The sequence below is a fragment of the Fistularia commersonii genome, chromosome 35 (genome assembly GCF_037954325.1).
Source record: "Fistularia commersonii isolate RoL2024-O1a breed Wild chromosome 35, RoL_Fcom_v1.0, whole genome shotgun sequence".
In the NCBI taxonomy this organism is placed as follows: domain Eukaryota; kingdom Metazoa; phylum Chordata; class Actinopteri; order Syngnathiformes; family Fistulariidae; genus Fistularia; species Fistularia commersonii.
This window is the reverse complement of record NC_141318.1, coordinates 5,731,375-5,750,835: the sequence shown is the minus strand read 5'-3', so window position 1 is coordinate 5,750,835 and position 19,461 is coordinate 5,731,375. Positions and strand designations below refer to the sequence as shown.

At 41.2% G+C, this 19,461-nt stretch overlaps 1 protein-coding gene across 2 annotated transcripts; it reads right to left on the bottom strand.

The window, feature by feature from the left end:
- Positions 1-1,024: 1,024 nt before the first annotated feature.
- Positions 1,025-13,290, bottom strand: LOC147214004 (neuronal acetylcholine receptor subunit non-alpha-3). 2 transcript variants are annotated; one of them, XM_086142381.1, is made up of 8 exons: positions 13,196-13,278; positions 7,887-8,033; positions 4,627-4,671; positions 4,003-4,112; positions 3,332-3,845; positions 2,831-3,021; positions 2,544-2,748; positions 1,025-1,808 (listed from the first exon to the last, which is right to left on the bottom strand). In XM_086142381.1, exons 2-8 carry the CDS (start codon positions 8,007-8,009, stop codon positions 1,677-1,679), a joined length of 1,320 nt encoding a protein of 439 aa, XP_085998507.1. In that variant the 5' UTR covers positions 8,010-8,033; positions 13,196-13,278; the 3' UTR covers positions 1,025-1,676. The 2 variants fall into 2 exon arrangements, with proteins under 2 accessions (XP_085998507.1, XP_085998505.1); XM_086142379.1 differs by having other exon boundaries at positions 1,027-1,808; positions 7,887-8,038; positions 13,196-13,290.
- Positions 13,291-19,461: the final 6,171 nt, after the last annotated feature.

The window sequence follows — 19,461 nt, the reverse complement described above, 5'->3', positions numbered from 1 at the left end:
ATAACTGATGTCTCTTTTAATACTGTTTATTATTGTTAAATAATAGATTTTTCTAAAAATTCTTTTGAGTGCTAGATATATGTACTCATTGAATAGGTTTTGGTATTTTACGTGTCAAAAATTTGCCATACTTTCATCAGTTGATGGCCTACAAGTTGATTTTCATGTCAACACCCTTCTGTCTTATACGCACACACACACATGTGCAAGTTAACCCACTTCCACTCACACTGACTCTCCCGTGCACTCACAAATGCAGAGAAACACACACCTGTCTCCCTGAGTCAGATCTGTCGCTGTGAATAATGGAAGAGTAAGTTGAGGTCAGACTGCTCAAGTGCATGCGAAACACTTAAGCATGGCAGCCATTTTAATAAATCAGAGAACAAACTTGCGTCTGGCAGAGAAAAAAAAAAAAAATCTAGGCCAAACCACAAACATTATGATATCACCAGGCTGCACGCCGCCCATCAAATACAATGACGGGTGGCACCAGCTTGCGTTTGGAAATTTACTCAGACAAATTTAAAAGAGGAAAACAACAAAAGGGAAATGGATGACACACTGTCTCCGCCTAATTATAACGTATGATGTGGCCTTTAAGACAATTCAGGGAGGCTTTAACAAATCCAAAGGAAATCGATACAGACCCGTAAACCATCACTTAAGAACTGCGGCGTGTGTTGTGTTTTGCTTGAAAAGTAATTAAATCCTTGAGCTTCACAAAGATCTTGTTTTTTTTTTTTTTAGATTGTCATTTCCGAATATATCTGTCAGGTTTAAACACGTCTTGTCTTTTCAGTAATTCAGCATTCTTCTTCATGACTATGCCTTTCTGATGTGCATCTCTCTATCAGGGCCAAAGGAGTGACGTGTCACATTGGCTTATCTTGTTCATTGTCATACGTGAGTTGTTTATGTCACATCTTTTTCCATGCATTGCTGGTTTTCAGTCAAGCCTGACTATTTTTCTTACTAAAACAATGCACTCACTGCCACTCAGTGGTTATACTCTGCCATTACAGCAATGCACAAACGCTCCTGCTTTTATTTCTCGAATCAACATCATACCCATTCTTTCTGACTCCTCTTAAATCTGCTCATCTATATGTTCTCTTGATGAAACCAGAATATTTATTATGTCAATCAATTTTTTTTTTTCTGTTTTTATTAGCATCAGCATATGTAGTACAACAGACTTAACAACATTCTCGAGATAATATAAGATAAACTTTATTGATCCCTAGAAGATATGATGCACAAAAGAACTGGTAATTTATAGAGTGATATAAGCTATGTGGTTGCAATGGCGGTGAGAGACAAAAAAAAAAGTTCAAACAGAAATGTTCAAATTTACACTACTGTTTATTGCTGTCAGTCCTTTGCACAACTGTGCATGTAATTTACATAACAGGACGAGGTCCATATCTGTAGTTTCCAGTGCGGGGGGGGGGGGGGGGGGGTTGCTAATCATTAGGCTAAGAGGTAAGTTTGTATTCTTGACATATATATATTTCTCTCTCTCTCTCTATACATATATATATCTAGAAAACATACACAGTATGAATGTTTCAGAGTATCAGCAATAAATCATGGTCAAACTGGAAAACAACAGTGAGCCTTTAAATAGTATTCAGTCAGAGTACAGATTTCTTTTTTTCCAGTATGTGTGTTCACTAAGGTGAGCTGAGGTACATCTGTAGAGCAGGAGTGAAGATGAGGATAGTTCCTAATATCGACACTGTCAGGAAGGCCCATAGGAAAATCCTGTCAAGCACCTGAGCCACAAACTTCCAGTCCTGCACAACCTGCAAGAAACCCATATGAGAGATGGAAAAAAGGAAGACGAAGAAAAATCCAAACATTTCACGATGAAACTTACATCAACTATTTTGGGACAATTCAGCTTTAATGCTTTATTATCTATTTGCATTTTCAGAGGATTGAAATCCTTGACGCTTAAATAGAATTTAGACAAACAATAGTTTTAAATATTTCTGAGGCATTGCGACAAACCCTGAAGGGAGCAGCCGAAAGGGGAAGAAGAAAAAGAGTGTTAAATATTACAGTAAAGGTCCTAACCCACAGATAATATATTTAAATATAATCTCAATAATTGACATTAATAGTGTGGCATCATATTTTGTTATTTGTATTATATACACATTAGTAGTGTTCAATACACGTTAACCTTTTAATCAAATATATAGTTTTTATCAATGTAATTATGCAAAAATTGAGAGCATAACATGAAATGTAAAACTCAATATGAGTTAAATGCATAGAGTTTGGCAGTAATGTATAAAGCAGGATCAAATGGAAACATTAAATCATTTGTTAACTGTATACTGTTCGAGTAAATGTACTTTCTTCCCATCGCTGCATATGAACCAAGATATCACAAGTGCTCTCTAAAAAGCTATGAGAATAAAAAATTTAATTGCTTGCAAGACAACAGGCAGCACACACACACACACAAACACAAACAAACATATATATATATATATATATATATATATATATATATACACATGTCTACGGACCTCTCGTATGAAGTGCTCTTTTTTGATATGCCGGCTGATGTAGCGAACTGAATTGGTTGCTTTCTCCAGCATGGCCAGCCAGGCTTGGTTCTCGTCTTCCTTGGCTCCCAGGGGCCCCCTCTGCTGGCCAGGACCGCCCCGCCTTCCTGCACCTCTACGGGGCTTTAACTCAGGGCTGTGCATCTCAATATCAGGGAAATGGTATCTGTAACCGCGGAACGATTTCATTTTCCATTTATCTGTTACATACCGTGCATAGAAATACTGTGTAAAATGTACAACATTACCTATCGGTATGCCCCCTCATGCATAGCAGTCTGGGAAGTCTCTGAAGGAAGAGGCTCTTTACCCACGGGGCCATTGGATGGTATGTTGCAGAAGAGCGGTGGTGGACGTTAATGACAAAGACCGTGACAATGATGGAGAACGTGACAAAGATCATGATGAATAGCAGATACTCCCCGATAAGTGGAATAACCTTGGACATTGAAAAAAGGAAAGATAGAAGAAAAGAAAAGAGAAGACATGGCCCTTTGAATTTTGAAATTTGCAATGCTGCATATCAACTTTCTGCAGACTCTTTCACTCACTATCTTTCATGAGTCAAAATAATGCATTCACGCAACATTTATTTTACTCATTTCGACACTTGTCATTTTTGTTCTTGAGGAAGACATCAAACCCTGGGAGGCTCGAGATGAGCAGGAGGGACTTGTACGCTGCTCCGTAGATGATGAAGACTGTATGGGTGAGGAATCTAGAACACGATTAAAATTAGTTTAACCCACCTTTGAGGAAGAAGGGATGATTTCCTCTATGACCAGGAGGAACACAGTGAGTGACACCAGCACAGATGTGGAAAGTGATAGTTTCTCTCCCTCGTCTGATGGTAAATAGAACACCAGTACAGTAAGAAAAGATAGACCTAGGCATGGGATGATGAGGAACAGGGTGTAGAATAGGGGCAATCTCTTGAGGATGAAGGAGTACGTTACAAAAGGGTACCAGTAAACGCCATCCCTCCTGCTTCCCTTAATTCCTGTGGCATTGAGGATCTCCCATTCACCATTGTCAAAGAAGTCCTTGCGGTCGACATAGTGATCCACAAGGACCAGATCCACCATATTGCCATCATAAGTCCAAGAGCCAAATTTCATGGAACAATTCTGTCGGTCAAAAGGGAAGAAGGTGACGTCCATGGTGCAGGAGGATTTGTAGCTGGCAGGCGGAGTCCATGTTATGGTGCCGTCCCAGCGTACGATAGCTTTAGTCATCAGGGAACCCTCAAAGCGACCGTCTGCACTGATGACGGATAGAAAAGAGAACAGGGAGCGCTTGTTCACCACCGAGGTCAAAGAATCCAGGTGGACGGGCGGAAACAAGGCGAGGCAATTTGATTCATGCCTAGAATCCCACCTGAGTGTGAGTTGCTGCTGCGTAAAGACGACTTGTTACTCACTTTTCATACAGGACAATATCAGGCAGCCATATGGTCTCTGAAGGAACTCTGATGGATGTAATTCCTCTGTAGTCATCTGGATTCCAACTCAGTTTCACGTCAATCCATTCCTTCACAAATAGAGTTGTGGCGTTTGATTAACTTGAGAAATCAAATTTACAGGAATCTTGTATTGTATGTTATGAAAAGCAAAATGTGCAACGTGCATAATATTTTGACCTCAAAACTGAACAAACAGCTTGAGAGCATATGTGTCACGAGTTTTTAGCTCGTCTGTGACCATGACCTTGTTTGTGCCCATTGCATTTTCTTTCTAATAAGAGATTGAGATTGTAAATTTTCATTAATCTATGGTTATGGTCAGAAATAAGTGAAAACTGAAGGTACTGTATATTGTCTTTAACCCAAATTGACCTCAGCTGTAGCAACAATGTAAAACAAAGTGAAGACTTCCTTCGGACAGGTAAACCAATTGACCGAATGTGGCAAATAAAAGTCACTTTGATAGCCAATCCTTTTATTACCAATAGTGTGAAATCATTTGAAAACAATCTGTAATGTTGTGAATAAATAATCTGAGCACAGCTGATAAAAAGTGCAATTCAAAATACAAAGATAAAGTACCTGCCACAGCCAGACATTTGTGGTCATCAGTTGATTCTTTTCATCCTGTGGGAAGAAAGGAAAGGAAGGTGATTCTCACTTACAATTTATAAATCTGAGTAGTGTTCATTGAGAATGGTTAGCGAAGCCAATGGGCCGAGAAGCCAATTGGAAGCTTGCAGACATAACATTGAGATGCATGAGCAAAGTACTTACACCTAAGGGTGGGGGTTCGATGCAGGTTAATGACTTCTATGACCTGCAAATAAGAAAGCTGCTCTGGGGTTCAGTACCTTGGCTTAGAGTAGATGTACACAGAGCACTAAATAGGGGGAAGAGAAGCTAAGGAAACTCTCAAGTGACTGGCGTCATTGGTGAAATAATGTGATAAAACCACAGAAGGTGGGCTGCCTCATTTGCCCTGTACAAAATGTGGATATAGTGTTGGATGAAAGTGAGAGATGCCAGAGGCGGGACAGAGGGAAAGTAATAAAAGAAAAAGAGGATGATGGGAAATAATAGCAGGAATAATTTTGTAAATGTCACAGGGGTTTTTTTTACTGTTAGCTAAACATGGGTATCGAGTTTAGGTCCAGGAGTGTCCTTTCGTAGACATAAAACAATAAATGTCGAGCAGAGGGAGAGATCTATGGAATAGATTTGGTGATCTTTAAGGCCTCTGGAACCACTGAAGCAAATCTGATTGCATTACCATCTTTGTGAAAGAAAAATTGATCGGTAGCGCTTTCTTGATAAAAAAAAAAAAAAAAAAAAAAAAAAATCAAGGCGGAAGAATTTTATTTTCTAGACACCACTAGATGGCATTCTTCTAAATATCATCTCCGGGACATATAGAGAACAAAGATCACATGCCGATAAAGTCAAAATTTAACCCTCTCTGACATTAAAAAAAAACATCTCTATCTCTCTCTCTCCTTCTCTTTCTCTGTCTGTTTCTGTGTGTCTGTCTGTGTATGTGTGTGTGTGTGTGTGTGTGTGTGTGTGTGTATAAATAATAAATTCCCGCTGGTTCTGCTCAGGCTGATGGCCTCATTACTTTCTCCCTCCAAGAAAGACCTCTCTTTTAACCTTTCTTCATGTTTCTTCTCATTCTCTTTGAGTCTTTTCCCATTCAATTCCCTCAGTTCCTTATCCTGCCTGTTTTATTTCCTCACAACCTCCATCCTCAGTCTAACCTGCGTTGACCCTGCCGCCCTTTCAGCCACACACCATAGCTCTTTAGTATCGTTCTAACCATTGACAGTCTTTACATTTTTCACCTTCCTGTTTTACCTTCCATAATTCATTCTCGTCGTCCGCTAGTGACCTTGACATCGGTGATTTATATCAACTCCCTCCAAATGCACCATATGTTCAACATTTTTTCTCAACGTAAGCTCTGGTTTTCATCTTACTCAAAATAAAAAATAGAAATTCTGAAGAGTCTGAAGAGATGTGTGATGAAATATGAATGACAGTCTTTCAGACCTTTGGATTTCATTATTTCGGTTACACACGACATCACGCAGGATATGTTCACTGCAGAGTAAATTGTAACTAATAAATTATCAAACCTTAGTTGCAGCAACAACTTTGATGACACCGTGATCATGTCTTTGCTCAATTATTTTTGTGTGCCGTATTTTTCAGGCTATAATTCGCCCTTTTTTTCATGGTTCGGCTGGTCTTTCGACTTATACTCAGGTGCAACTTATATATTAGAATATATGTTTGTTATTTTCACACTGACAGCCGCGAGAGTGCGCTCTAGGCTTCTGTGCCAGTATCTGCTACTCCTATTACTCCTGTATCACGGAAATTCTAAAATTTAAGCATCAACTTATAAAGACAAATGAGAAAGACTGAAAAGAAATACCCCCAAAAGAAAAATCTGCAGATTGCATGCTGCATGTAGTGAAATATTCAGGTAATATAGCAGAAGAAAGAAAATTATGAGCGATAAACTAGTGAGGGACTGGCGAAAAGTGGAGGATACTCTAAGTGCAATTAAGACAACAAAAAAAAGCTAAGCTAAAAGCTGGACGGCCACAGCTAGACGAACAAGGTCACAAATGGGCGCTTTAACAACGTGCTGCCGGGAGATGCTTGTCAAGGGTGCCGCTACGTCTTCACGCTCAGGTAGTTGTCAAGGTGATGACTATAAATGACTTTACGGGAGGACCTTCATGGTGTTACCGCTTCATGCAACGCAACCGCCTCTCAATCAGACAACAATGTCCCAAAAACAGCCAGAGGAAGCGGCTTGCCGCCTCCCTCCGGAGTTGGCGGGGTGGCTCAGAAGTGACACAGAGGATGAAAAATTCAATGCATTTAGTGATTTGGAGTGAGATTGAGAGTTTGGTAAACTCAATATGTTATGTTGTTTATCCTCTATTTATCTAAATAGCTGTTACCTGTTCACACCCGTTCGGCCTGTTCTCTGTTCTAGTATTATTACTATTGTAACAACTCCGCGGTGCTCAGAGTTGTGTGAAAGAGAGACGATTCGGTGGAGCCACCATTGCTTAATTCTTCTAATTGTTCTTATAAAGATAAGGTTTAACCAGCAAATCGTCATTGTTGGGCACATCCACTCGGGCATTACGCTGAAACTTGCCTTTCAAGGTAAAATGTCTGTTCTTTGACTCTGATTTCATCAATTAAATTTGCGCCCCTAAATGCGACTTATATATGCTTTTCTCTTCTTCAGTATGCAGTTTTTGGCCGGTGAGATTTACACTCCGGAGTGACTTTTAGTCCTGAAAATACAGCAATCCGTTTCAATTGTCCGTTTAGTATTTCAAGAAACAAACACTGAAGAATCAAAATTTCCAATTTCAGGAGTGATCCCAAATTACATCTTTACGAGTTCTCCTGCTGTCTCTGCCACAATGCGACAATGTTTGTTTTTTATTAAGTTTATTCAACTATTTTAAACTATCAAGGCAAACTACTCCATGCCTCCTTCTTTTGCAGACTCCTGAATCAGAAAGTATTTGTAGATGTCATTGTGTCTCGTCGTGAATCTTGCGTTAAATCCATTCCTTAAAGTGTTGTTTTATAATTTTGGAGGACTGTAACCACTAGCTATATTATGCTGGTAAAAATATATTATTTAGAAAGTGCAAGATATATACAAATGAAAATGAATAATTCAATCTGGTTAATGGCTGAATTATTTAATTTCATCGATGATATAGCCAGGATTCAGGGTAGTAAAAACCAGTGCCTGCTTGCTCTGTGTTGCTATTTATACATTTGTGTTTGTCTTGTGACCTCACCACATCAACCAGCTGCGAGATCTTTAGTCCAAAGCGTACAGTTATGGTATCATTCGCGTGCTGGACAGGTCGCACCCACTTCTGGTAACCTCTAAACAGGCTCTTTAGCAAGGAATCCTCCATCTCAGCCAGCGACACAAAGTCCTCCTGAGCTGGAAAAGGAGATAAGAATGGTAGAACACAGCATTTAAACAGCGATCATATCTGTCTCTCAAAGTGCGTCACAATGCAATCACAGAGGCGGTCACAGAAATAGCAGAGGCTTTGGGAGCAGTCAGTGGTCTCAATCAAGGATACATCGACGTGACCTTTTGTAGCAGTGGGCGTGAAACCTTTGCATGACCTCCTGCCTCATCAGCTCACAGCTGCTCCAAACTGTTGTGTAGAAAGTAGCAATGAAGACCCAATGTTGATGTTTGAGAATGACCACAGTCTAGCCAGCATATATAAGTATACTGCGTATATACATATATATGTATGTAGTATCCTGTGTACTTATAGCATATGTATATATGTTCACATATGCTGTATACTTGTATATGCTTGCTGGACTGTTCACACAGTATCACTGGTAATTTTGGATTAATTTAATTCGTTATTACTTGAGTTTCTTTTTTGGGGGGCAAAAATACTCGATAGAAGGCAATATGTATACACTAAACATGTGTTTTATTTCAACTAAAGAACAGACATAGTGCCGAAATTGCAACCAACCGCCTTTTTTTCATTAAAGAAATATCCAGACGTAGCCCCTCTTGTCGCCAGCAGCTGAACTTTAACATTATCCGAGGCCCAACAATCTATGAAAGTCTGGCGCAAGCCAGGCATCATGGTTGTCCAGGTTCCTGCAGAGGAATCTCCAACTAATGTGTGCTTGTTATTGATGTGGTTAAATGGAAACTCTTTCCAGCATTTTGTGCAAAGCAATCGGTTGACTGTCCCATCTTGGGGTCTTGTTTTTACTTAAGCAACCCAAATACGTTGTTTAGAACGGTCCATCTCGATCAAGGTGGATCTGCCGATAGATAACGTTGGAGCACCAGTTAGTTGCGTTGTGGGATTAGAGCCACTGTAATCCCAGCTCTTCCTCAGATTGTGCTTTTTTGAACAGAGACTTCAAATGTTCTTCCTAGAATCTGCTGAGGACTATCTAACAACTTAGGTGTTACTGCTCTGAAAGACAAAATCTTTATTAGGATCACTTATGCCTTTACATCCCACATCTTCTCCAACTCTGCTTTGGGTCCCTGGTATTTTTCTGCCTTCTTGTGCTCTTTCCTAATGATGTTGGTATCATTTGGGATCTGGGTTATTTATAGTTTAACTGAAGACTTACAAAACTGAAAAAAATACAAAAACATGAATTTACTAGAGTTAACGACAGTGCTGTTTAGATGTATCTGCTCAGACAGCTTAGCAAAGGTCATTGTTTTTCTTTTCTGTCTCTCATATGCATGACATCATGCAAAGGCTGAGCTGCTTTGTAACAAAGTGCAGTACCTCTCAAGAGTCTCAAAAGTGAGCAGAGGGAAGGAAAGAAATATGAAGTTGGTGTCTTAGAGTTTAGGCACACAAACACAAACTGTCAACCCAGAACTGACAGCTGGTCATGGCCAAGTGGATGCATCTAAGCTCCCAAGGCTGACAAAATGATCATGCTGACATGATCACCTCAGACAGAACAATTGCCAGGGGACACGAGCGGAGCCCACAGCACTTTGCGCAGTCAGGCACATGACGTAGTAGTCAGTTAAAAAAGTGGCGTTGTGAGGCGGGCCGGAGACGGTACAGTGAAAGAAGGCTGCTCTCATTTCACCGGCCACTGTACAGAAAAAAGACCGCAGAGAGATTTGTTGTGGCACAGGTACACTTCCAGAACACACAGGGTGAGGTTTTCAACTTTTACAAACAGTCACTTCCACTGCAGCCGAAGTGCACCAAGTAGGTCAGCGCTTTGGTGGAATATTCAGAATGGCTACTAAGTCCCCAATTCACAATTTGTTAGTATCTTGTGTCTAACTCTACTGAATCTTTTCACTTTTATGTGTAGCTAAGAATCGAATGGCGACAGCGTTTGGTGGTCGCTTGAGGCATTATGTGGTATTTTGGCTTAAGCTGCAGGGGACAGCCTACCGCCGCAGATCTCTGTGGTTCGATTTTTTTTTTTTTTAGATAAACAAGACCGCATACGGCAATGCGTTAGAAGAAGAGAGGAAAAAAAAGTTTTGAATCAACAGTCTCTTGAACAAGAGGACCCGAGCAGAGCAGAGGAGTGGAGAGTGCTGATAAGGATGGAGTGAGACAGAGTGACCCGCCGCTATTCCCTGCGGCGTCTGAGGGAGACGGAGAGGGCAGAGGAGAGGTTGTTACAGACGGAGAACTCAACAAGGACACGTGGGATGAGATTAGATTGAAAAACAGATATTAAAATCAACTAGAGAGCCTGTCTTTTTAACACTGCCTTATTGCATGGCGGTCTTTAACTGTCTTAATTATGAAGGCACTGTAGAAATGTTTTTGTTTGTATTCTTTACAATGACTATCAGGGTGTAATTTCAGTGTGTGCAGTTACTCTGTAATGGGCAAGTATTGATCTAAATCTTGAGGATGTTTGATATATGTTATGTATATATCAGTTATATACATCAATACTTGCTCAATACAGAGTATATATGTTGGTCAAAAAATGCCATCACTATCTGAATTTTAAAGGCCCACATAATTTCTAGATGTAACAAATGTTACTGAGAACCATTTTTAACCATGTGTAAGCCCTTATGGGGTTGTATTTCTGTTACCCAAATATACCTTTGGTAACAATATCTAAGGGCAATTAAACAAATAAATAAACAAATAAATCAAAGCGTAATTAAAATTAATTTGAAATAAAAAAATCTGAATTAGGTGACATCTTAAAAGCTTTCTTCTCTTTTTGAGACAAAGGTCCACCATATTCAGCACTACACTGCAACTGATACTTTGCCACTGTAGCTTCTTAAACAAGGACCTATTGAATAAAGAAACATTCTCCGCTATGCACATTCAAAATGAATTCCACTGGTTTCAGTCTTTGGTAGATGCCGTGACATGCATTGAAAAGCAAAAATGAACAGGGTCAAACCAGCATGCGTAAAATTCATTGCGTGAGCGCATGAATAGAAAATGCAAAGACTTTAAAGAGTGGTTGCACCTGAACAAATGGACTTTTCACCGCTCCCCGCCCCTTCCATGTCGTCAGTTTGTTGAATCTGACGGTGCTCTTTTGGTGTCACAGAGATTTCTTCCCATTGCATCATATGCCCCACAACACATAGTTTGAATGGCTTTAAGATGGAGCATCGTAACGTTCCCTCGGATGAATCTCATCGACCGTCTCCACGGGAAATAGTACTGTTAGCAAATCCTCATCAACAAAAAAACACAGAGGCCAACCTTGTCAAACACCACAGGGACACCTTCCTTAAATGCAGCCTGCTCATTCCTCCATATTGGGGGGTTGACGAGTGTATAGTTAATTTAGCAGCATTGAAGGAGAGAATATTGATTAGGCCACTTGCTAGGACAGCTGAAGGGGGGCAGGGAGGATTCTCTGTGAGGAAATTATGGCATTGTTGACTATCTGTGCATTGTAGTTGTTGGCCTGTATGTGTGTTGTTATAGCAGGCTTTTAGAACGTATGTACATTAAAAGCATACCTGCGAGTGCATGTCTGATTGTGAAAGAGACCTACATATAGTGCACAATAGGAACCCATTACCTGCATACACAAGCACCCGCAGAAACACACACACAAACACATAAACATCTTGGGCCTCAATCTGAAACACCCTATGGGTGACACAGTGGTATGATCATCTAGCCACCGCCACCATCTGCTCGCTGCAGAGCCATAGCGGGATGTACCACTGAGAGGGGTAATGGGATCAGAAGGGAAATAAAAGTGATCCCTTTTGTTTTAAAATCTGAAGTTTCCAGGAAGGAATAGTGAAATATAAAGAAAAAGATGGAGGCAAGTTTTTTTCCAGGCAACCTGCGGCACTGCTACTTTTTGGTCTTAATGTAACAGGACAGGTGCCTCGGGGGGAGCCAAGACTTTTCACAACGACACATCCCTTCAGTGGCAATGCCTTTGAGCAATGTGCTGAATTTAAACAAAAATGTCCACATATACAGTCAATTGTTTCACAGTGTGTGTGTGTGTACATTGAAACTGAAATCTACAAAAAGGACTTTGTTAATTGGAAGCATTTCCTTTCATTCCAATGGCAACCAGGTATTTTGAATGGTTTTGCCAAAGACAGGAGGTGGTTCATTTATTTATTCTTGCGTTTATTTACTTTTTTATGTTTTATTTTATTTAAGCTCCACAAACAGTATCCCATTCATTCTTACAGGCTTTTTACAAACCGTGAACTATCCAACCCAATCTATCTCCTTTGGTGTGTCAACGCCAAAGAGCAGCGTATAATTCAAAAACTGTTGAATTCTTGTCGAAATCTTCTTGTCTTGGCAACTTGGCAACAAACACTGTTGCTCATAACTTGAATAGTGGTCTGACACTGGAACCATCCTTGTTCCTGCTGTTGGCCTTTTTTTCATTTCATCAACTTATTATGACATCATAGCAATCTGTTTTTGTTGCACCAGCTCTCCCGCACACACAACCATACAAACACAGGCGGCTTCTGTCCGATTCATAAAGCTGAGATGACCAGATCACACTCACATCGAGTCTTTAAAGCACATCTTGATTTTTCTTTTAACCAAGTTTCACATAAAACTGCCCCTACACAAATACTTGGCTCCCTGTTTTCTGACCTCACAGACATAATCAACCTCATCAAATACACACTGTCTCACAGAGTTGCCTTCAAAAGTGTGTGCGTGCGTGTGTGCAAGCATATTAGTCAGAAAATTCTGACTGCATTCACACAGACACACACTCAGAACAGAATTTACCTTTCATAACAGAGACATATGACATATATTATATCCCATCTTTTGAAGTCACAGCTTTATTATATAAGGGAATTTGTGGCTTCTCTGCTCCACAGCCTCATATTGTGTTGACTTCTGCAACCTTGCGTCCTCTGCCAGGCGCTGCGCTCCCGTTCGTTAATAAATGCTGGTCTTGCTCTGCAAATCTAACCCTATCAATTTGCCCTGTAACGCACAGCTAGACCTATAAAAGTGTAATAACAGACCAACACAACAGTTATTCGTTAACTCCATCTCACGCGTCTGTTAGACCGGTATAACCATGCAATTTCCACAAATGTTTTTTTTTTTTTTTTTCAGTTTTTTCTTACCTTGCACGGCGGCCCCCCCGACAGCCAGGAGGAACCACAGCAGGGAAAGTGAAAACTTCATGGTGTGTGTGTGTGTGTGTGCGCGTGTGTGTGAGTATCCCACCCCCCCACCCCCGCTGCCCCTTCCTCCTCTTTATTCAGACCGATCAAATTCGTCCAAATCGAAAATCGGATGATTTTTCACGGCGCGCTCGGTCCTGCAGGACGCATGGCTTCAACAGGCGCTCCGCCGCGGTGTCCGCTCTGCAGCCGCTTGTTGGTGGCTTTGTCTAACACGGACCCTCCTTCGCACAGCAGCAGAAGCAGCAGCAGCAGCAACGACAGCAGCAGCACCCGTGATGTATAGATATATTTATATAATATATAACCCCCCACCCCCACCCCCACCCCCGCCCCTTGTCCGATTCAGTCGCCCGTTTGTGCTTCTCCGCAGCCTCCCTGTGCGCGCGTATCCCGGTGCAGAGCAGGAGGCTGAGGGCGGGAGAGGATGAAGAGGAGGAGGAGGAGGAGATGGAGGAAGAGGAGGGCTGGCCCGTCACAGGATGAGAGGAGAGGAAAGCTGGTCCCCCCCTCCTCCTCCTCCTCCTCCTCCTCCTCCACAAGATGCTGCACATCCGTAGGGTTCACATGGTAATGCATGAGTGGTCCAAGATGTACCGTGGCGTGGTTCTTATCAGACTGGTTTGGCGCTTTATGAAGAATTTGGAGAATTTAAATGCGATGACAAATCATATAGAAGTGACCTTTAGGGGAGAGAGTTCATCCGCGAAGGCTGCTCAGCTGCCTCAGAGACAGCCGTGACTAATGTGACATCTGCATGGATCTATGAGAAAGACATCGGCAAATGAAGAAATGTTTCATGATCTCTACGCGTTTAGGATAGAGGAACTGTCGGGCCGGGTCAGCGCACGACGTGTGAAGTGACGACAGCAGCCGTTAGAGAGAAAAACATGCAAATCCGACAAATTGTGTGAGCACCCCCCCCCCGGTCTAATGTTAAATCCTCCATTATGTTCTTCAACAGCGGGATATTTGCTTTGTCATGTGGAGAGCAGCACAGATCCACGTGTTCTTTGCGATGTTGTCCTCGAATCGATTCTGACATGCTCTTAGTGATCACCTTTATCGTGAGAAGAAGCGTTTCTACCCCGCGGTCTATACTTTCAAGATGTCAGTGGCCTCATACCAGCGAGGGAGGGTGTCCTGCCTTGCGTGATGAGGCGGAGAGTGTGTGAATGACAGACTGTAACTCGCGCTGCCACCAATTCTCAAATCCTGGTGATGATCTTTGGGACTGGCAGGTTAAACGTGCCATCAAAAAAAAAAAGCGAAAAGAATCACATCCCTCCATCCCTCCTGTAGACACCCAGAGATCTGCAGGTTTTATGAATTGATGGACTGGATATTTTCCTGTGGCTCATTTTGGCTCAAGGCCATGAGAGACGTTTTTTGCTTTTTTTTGGGGGGGGGGGTATTGATTAATCTTACATTGTTTTATTTTATTCACAATATTATATATTAGCCTTACGTTCATATTCAGCATGTGCAAGCCTTTGGCTAACTTAACCTACTTCTCTCTTTTTGCCCGTAACTAAGAGTTAGCAACTAATTGAAGCGATTGAATCGAACATTAAATCGTATGTTGTCTTTTTGGGCAGTCACAGTGTTCTCCCCGTGTCCGTGAGGGGTTTCCTTTCTGGTTCTCAGGTTTCCTCCCACAGCTGAACAATATACAGTGAATTTCACAGATGTGTGCATGAGAAATTGAATAGTTATTTGTGTCTACATGTGATCCACTGGTAACCGGTCCAGGGTGAGCCCGACCTCTCGCCCAATAACAGCCAGGATAGGCTTTAGCATCCTCTTTGACCCTGACTGCAGGAATTAAAATTCAACTTTATCTGTTTTTGTTTCTCTGCTCGTTTTGGTCCGTGTGTCAATGCATTAACCATTGATGGCACTCCTGCGTCCGACCGACGCCGAACAATTACGAAGGTTTTACTTTTCTACAGTACTTGTGTTATGTTGCTAAAGGCACTGGCCCAGAAACTCCACCTGCTGTGTTACACCAGCAGAACCTGCTGGGGGGTAAACATTTAATCCTGGTCAGAGCTCTATGTGGGAAAAAGTGTCTTACAAGAGTTTGTTTGACATTTGTTGGGAAAATGTCTTCATTAATTGAAGTGTGTTGGACCAAAATATGAAAAGACAAATGTTTGAAACATACTTGATAAGAGAAGTGTCTTTCAAAATCCTCAATTTGCACTTCATAGTCATCAGTTTCCAGTTTTGTAGCACAACTGCTCACGTGAAGAGCAAAAGTGCTAAGCCATTAGTTGTTTCATGGGGAACCCCCAGAGAGGCTCTGGAGCACTTAACTTTATTATAAATGTCTCTAGATCATCTTTCAGTGAGCAGTGACCTATAAGTTTCCTCTCGGAAGCCCATCAAATTTCTCCATAGGCAGTGAGTCTGCACATTATCTTAAATCATCAGCGGCATCAATTCGATGCCTCTTTCATGTGGCTGCACACATTTCTACTTGTCGTGTCATGTCACACCACTCCATATGTGCCATGCTATATTCTATTATTGTCAGAGTTTGACCTTAAGCACAAGTGTGTGGTGGGAGTAAATTGAATTCATTCTCATGGCGTAACAGCGTCGCACACTGGAGTGAAAGACAAGAACCTCAGATGACTGGAACAATACACTCCGAACTGCGTCACATCCTGAAGCTAAATTTAATTAGAGTTCATTGCGTGGGTGGATATTACAGATTCCAATTAGAGCACGAGGTTGTCGTGAAATGATTTCACATGTGTTTTTATTGATGGTTTTTGCTACAATCTGGATTAGGAACATCAAAACAAATGGGACTTAAATGACAACACAAAAAAAAAATTCTGTTATGTGGCAGAGTGGTGACTTCTGAATAATGACTACTGGTACTTTGTCTTTTCGGTTATTGAATTGCAATTTTTGTAAGTCGCTTTGGATAAAAGCATCTGCTAAATGACTGTAATGTAATGTAATGTAAACAAATGAGAAACAGTTCACAACGGTTTAGATTGAGAAGCAGGAATACTGTCTGTTGGGGGAAAAAAAACAATAACATGTTGCTCGGGTTGAGCTCTTATTCGTTATAGTGCCACTTAGACTTTGGACTAATGGACGCAGGATGGAGGGGTGAATAGAGATCTTTTCTTTACCCAACAACTGAGATTATTTTTACATGTTGTAATTCCAAAGGTATTACCTTTCGCTGAAAGGAAAGGGTGAACGCAAGCACTTACTGTGGCACTATCTATCTAATTATCGCATGCACACACCAAGGGGATGTGGTGTTCTAGCTATCGATCTTGCAGTTTTTCTGTGCGTTATTAAGACACTTAGGACAGTCAAGACGGATGCATGGCTTGTGGCTCAATTCAACCACTTTAGCAAGGACCAGTTGCTTTACTGTCCGAAGAACGGTCGAAATACTTCTGCGAAACAACCAGAACCAGGATGGAAATAACAACAGGAGTTATATTGGGACTTAAATTGACAGAAATGCCAGTCGAGTGTTTGGAAAACGCCACAAACATTAGAAAAACAGCTTTGGCTGGAGCCCAAGATCATTACGGACAAGAGCAGCAAAACGGATTTTTGACCCTGTATGTCACAGGGTAAGCACTTCAATTTGGGAACTCCCTTTAGTTTGCTTTTTTAAGATGATTTGATTGCTCATATCAAAAACATTATATACAACTTGTGCAACAATGTTTATTGTTCATAATGCAGCGCCATCAGTCATATTCGGTTGGCTGTGACTCAACTGGTGGCCCAGGGATTCCTCTGATCAGGAGGTGGATGGTTTGATTCCTGGCTTCTCCCATCTTAAGGACCCTCGAGCAAGACAACGATTTGCTCCCGACAGTTTTGTTAGACTTGCATGGCAGCTCTGACGCCCATCAGTGTGTGTGCATGTGTGAATGTGTGAATGGGTGGATGGGTGAACGCAATGTATTGTAAAATTTAAAAGCGCAAGGTGGGGAAGCAATATACAGGTTGAGATGATTTAACATTAACCATACAGCTAATAACTTTGACGGTAAAAAAACAAAACAAACAGAAAACAAATCTGAATCTTATTGATGAATAGCGTTTTTAGAAAGGCCACGTTGCGATATTTGATGAATGAATGAACACATTGTAGAATTTCTTGAACACAAAGAGGGCAGAGTACACCAAATAATACAAAAGATTTGGAGTAATTAATGGAGTTAAAAGAGCTAGATCACCTGACATGGAGCAGGGAGCGTGGTTTTCCCGGACGTTGTTATTTATTCAGGTAATTGACTCTAAACAAATTCACAGCAAGCTGAAGGAGATGGACTCTTTTTTTTCCTCTAATTAAGTTTGAGCCAACAGCAGCTGGAAGGGGATATGTGAGGTGAATCATTCTGCACCCCTCCAACACACACACACACACACACACACACATTAATTTATAATCAGCAAGAAAGCATACATTCACGCATGCAGGTCTCATGCTTGAAACTCTGCCACTTGGCAGCTTTAGTTGGCTTTGTATATCTCATTAAATGCTTTCTTACCAAGGCACCTGATCGCTGATTTGTTATTGCCAAGACTTGCCCAAGGGGGAACCCAGCCTATCTGACACACACACACACACACACACACACACACACACACACACTGACAAACCAACACAGACACATTTAAAAAGTAGACGCAACCTTTCTGGTTATCTAACACCCAAACAAACCAGCTATTCTGCATCAGTGAACATAAGACTGACAGCAAGTGCTTTATGAGACTCGTTACACAGTGCTGGAGGTAAATGCAGTTTCTGGATGGTCTTTAAATCGCAGAGTACTTCAGTAATTAGCTTCTATCCACTTCCAAGTTAATTAAGAAAATTAGTTCACATTAGGGTCAAGTAGTGAGGAGAGGGTGGCTGGAGAAATCTTTGTTTTAATTAGAGAAAAAATGGAAAAAAAAAAATGCTGTGAAAAGTAAAAGTGAAAAATATGCTTTTTCTGTCTCTTTTCTAGGTAAGTCTTTATCTCTTCCCATCTTTAAATGGCCCACAAACTCTTTTACGTGAGACTTTTATTAGTTTGAATGGAGCTGAAGCAATTTTGTTCTGCTTATAGTCAGAGACCAAAGCTCAGTGCTAAAAAACATAAATATTCAAACACCCAGCAGCGAACAAATACCTCAGCTCTTTGATCGTCTGTGCGGTTTATTTCACACCACCGTTTAAACTCTGCCTCATGTTCAGTGACCTTTTCATTCCAAACCCCAAGAGAAAGGTAAAATCCAGCATCTGCCGTGGTCTGTGTCTGCACTCTGTCCTTGTATTTTTTATGAGAAACAATTTCCATATAAGTACCCACTAATACAGACAGCGTGGCTCAGTTTTCCAAATTTAGACAGAGTTCAATGGTAACTTTACACACAAAAGGTCAAATTATTCACAAAAATATGAGTGTTTGGACTCTGACAGTCAAACGGAAGATATTATAGTGTTGTCCAGAGCGGAGTTTACCAACAAATCCGACATATCTGTAACTCTGAGTTATGAGAGTTACACCTTGAGATGGTATTATCAGAGCAAGGGGATTTCCAGAAGCAAGCCCCATCAGATGTCATCCACGAGGGAGTAAATCAGAGTACCAAAAACATCAGCATTAGCTCGACTTTGCCTTTGAAAAGTATTTTTCTGTTTTCGTGTCCTCGCCCTTGGCCTTCGACTCTTGGGGGTGACTATCTTAAGACAAAAGGCCTTTATACATGTGGCTTTTCATACCTTGAAACCATGTAAGGAACCCAAACAACGATACATATTCTTAATTCATTTAAAAATAAGTGGTGGAAAACAGCTGCTTTAAAACCCTTCAAGGTGGCTCCTCAAAAAAGACTTTTCCCAATAATATTTATTTTAAGGGAACCGGTCATCACTAAAAGGTATTGTATAAACATGCAACAGCAATCTAGTAGCCCTTATGGAGTATCATTCACCGCCATACACCCTAACAACAGGCGTTCAGGTATTCATGGGAACACAGGGTGCAAGGAAAATCAGCAGTGATCCATTGTGGCTTAGTGACCAGTATATCTAACAAGGCGCAGCTCCCAGGGGGATTAAACTTGAATTACCTTGTCAGTCTGGCCATCTCAAACAGAGACAAAGAGAGAGATGGACAGTTGATAGAAAAACAGCATGACCCAGACAGGCCTCTGGTATTCGAACG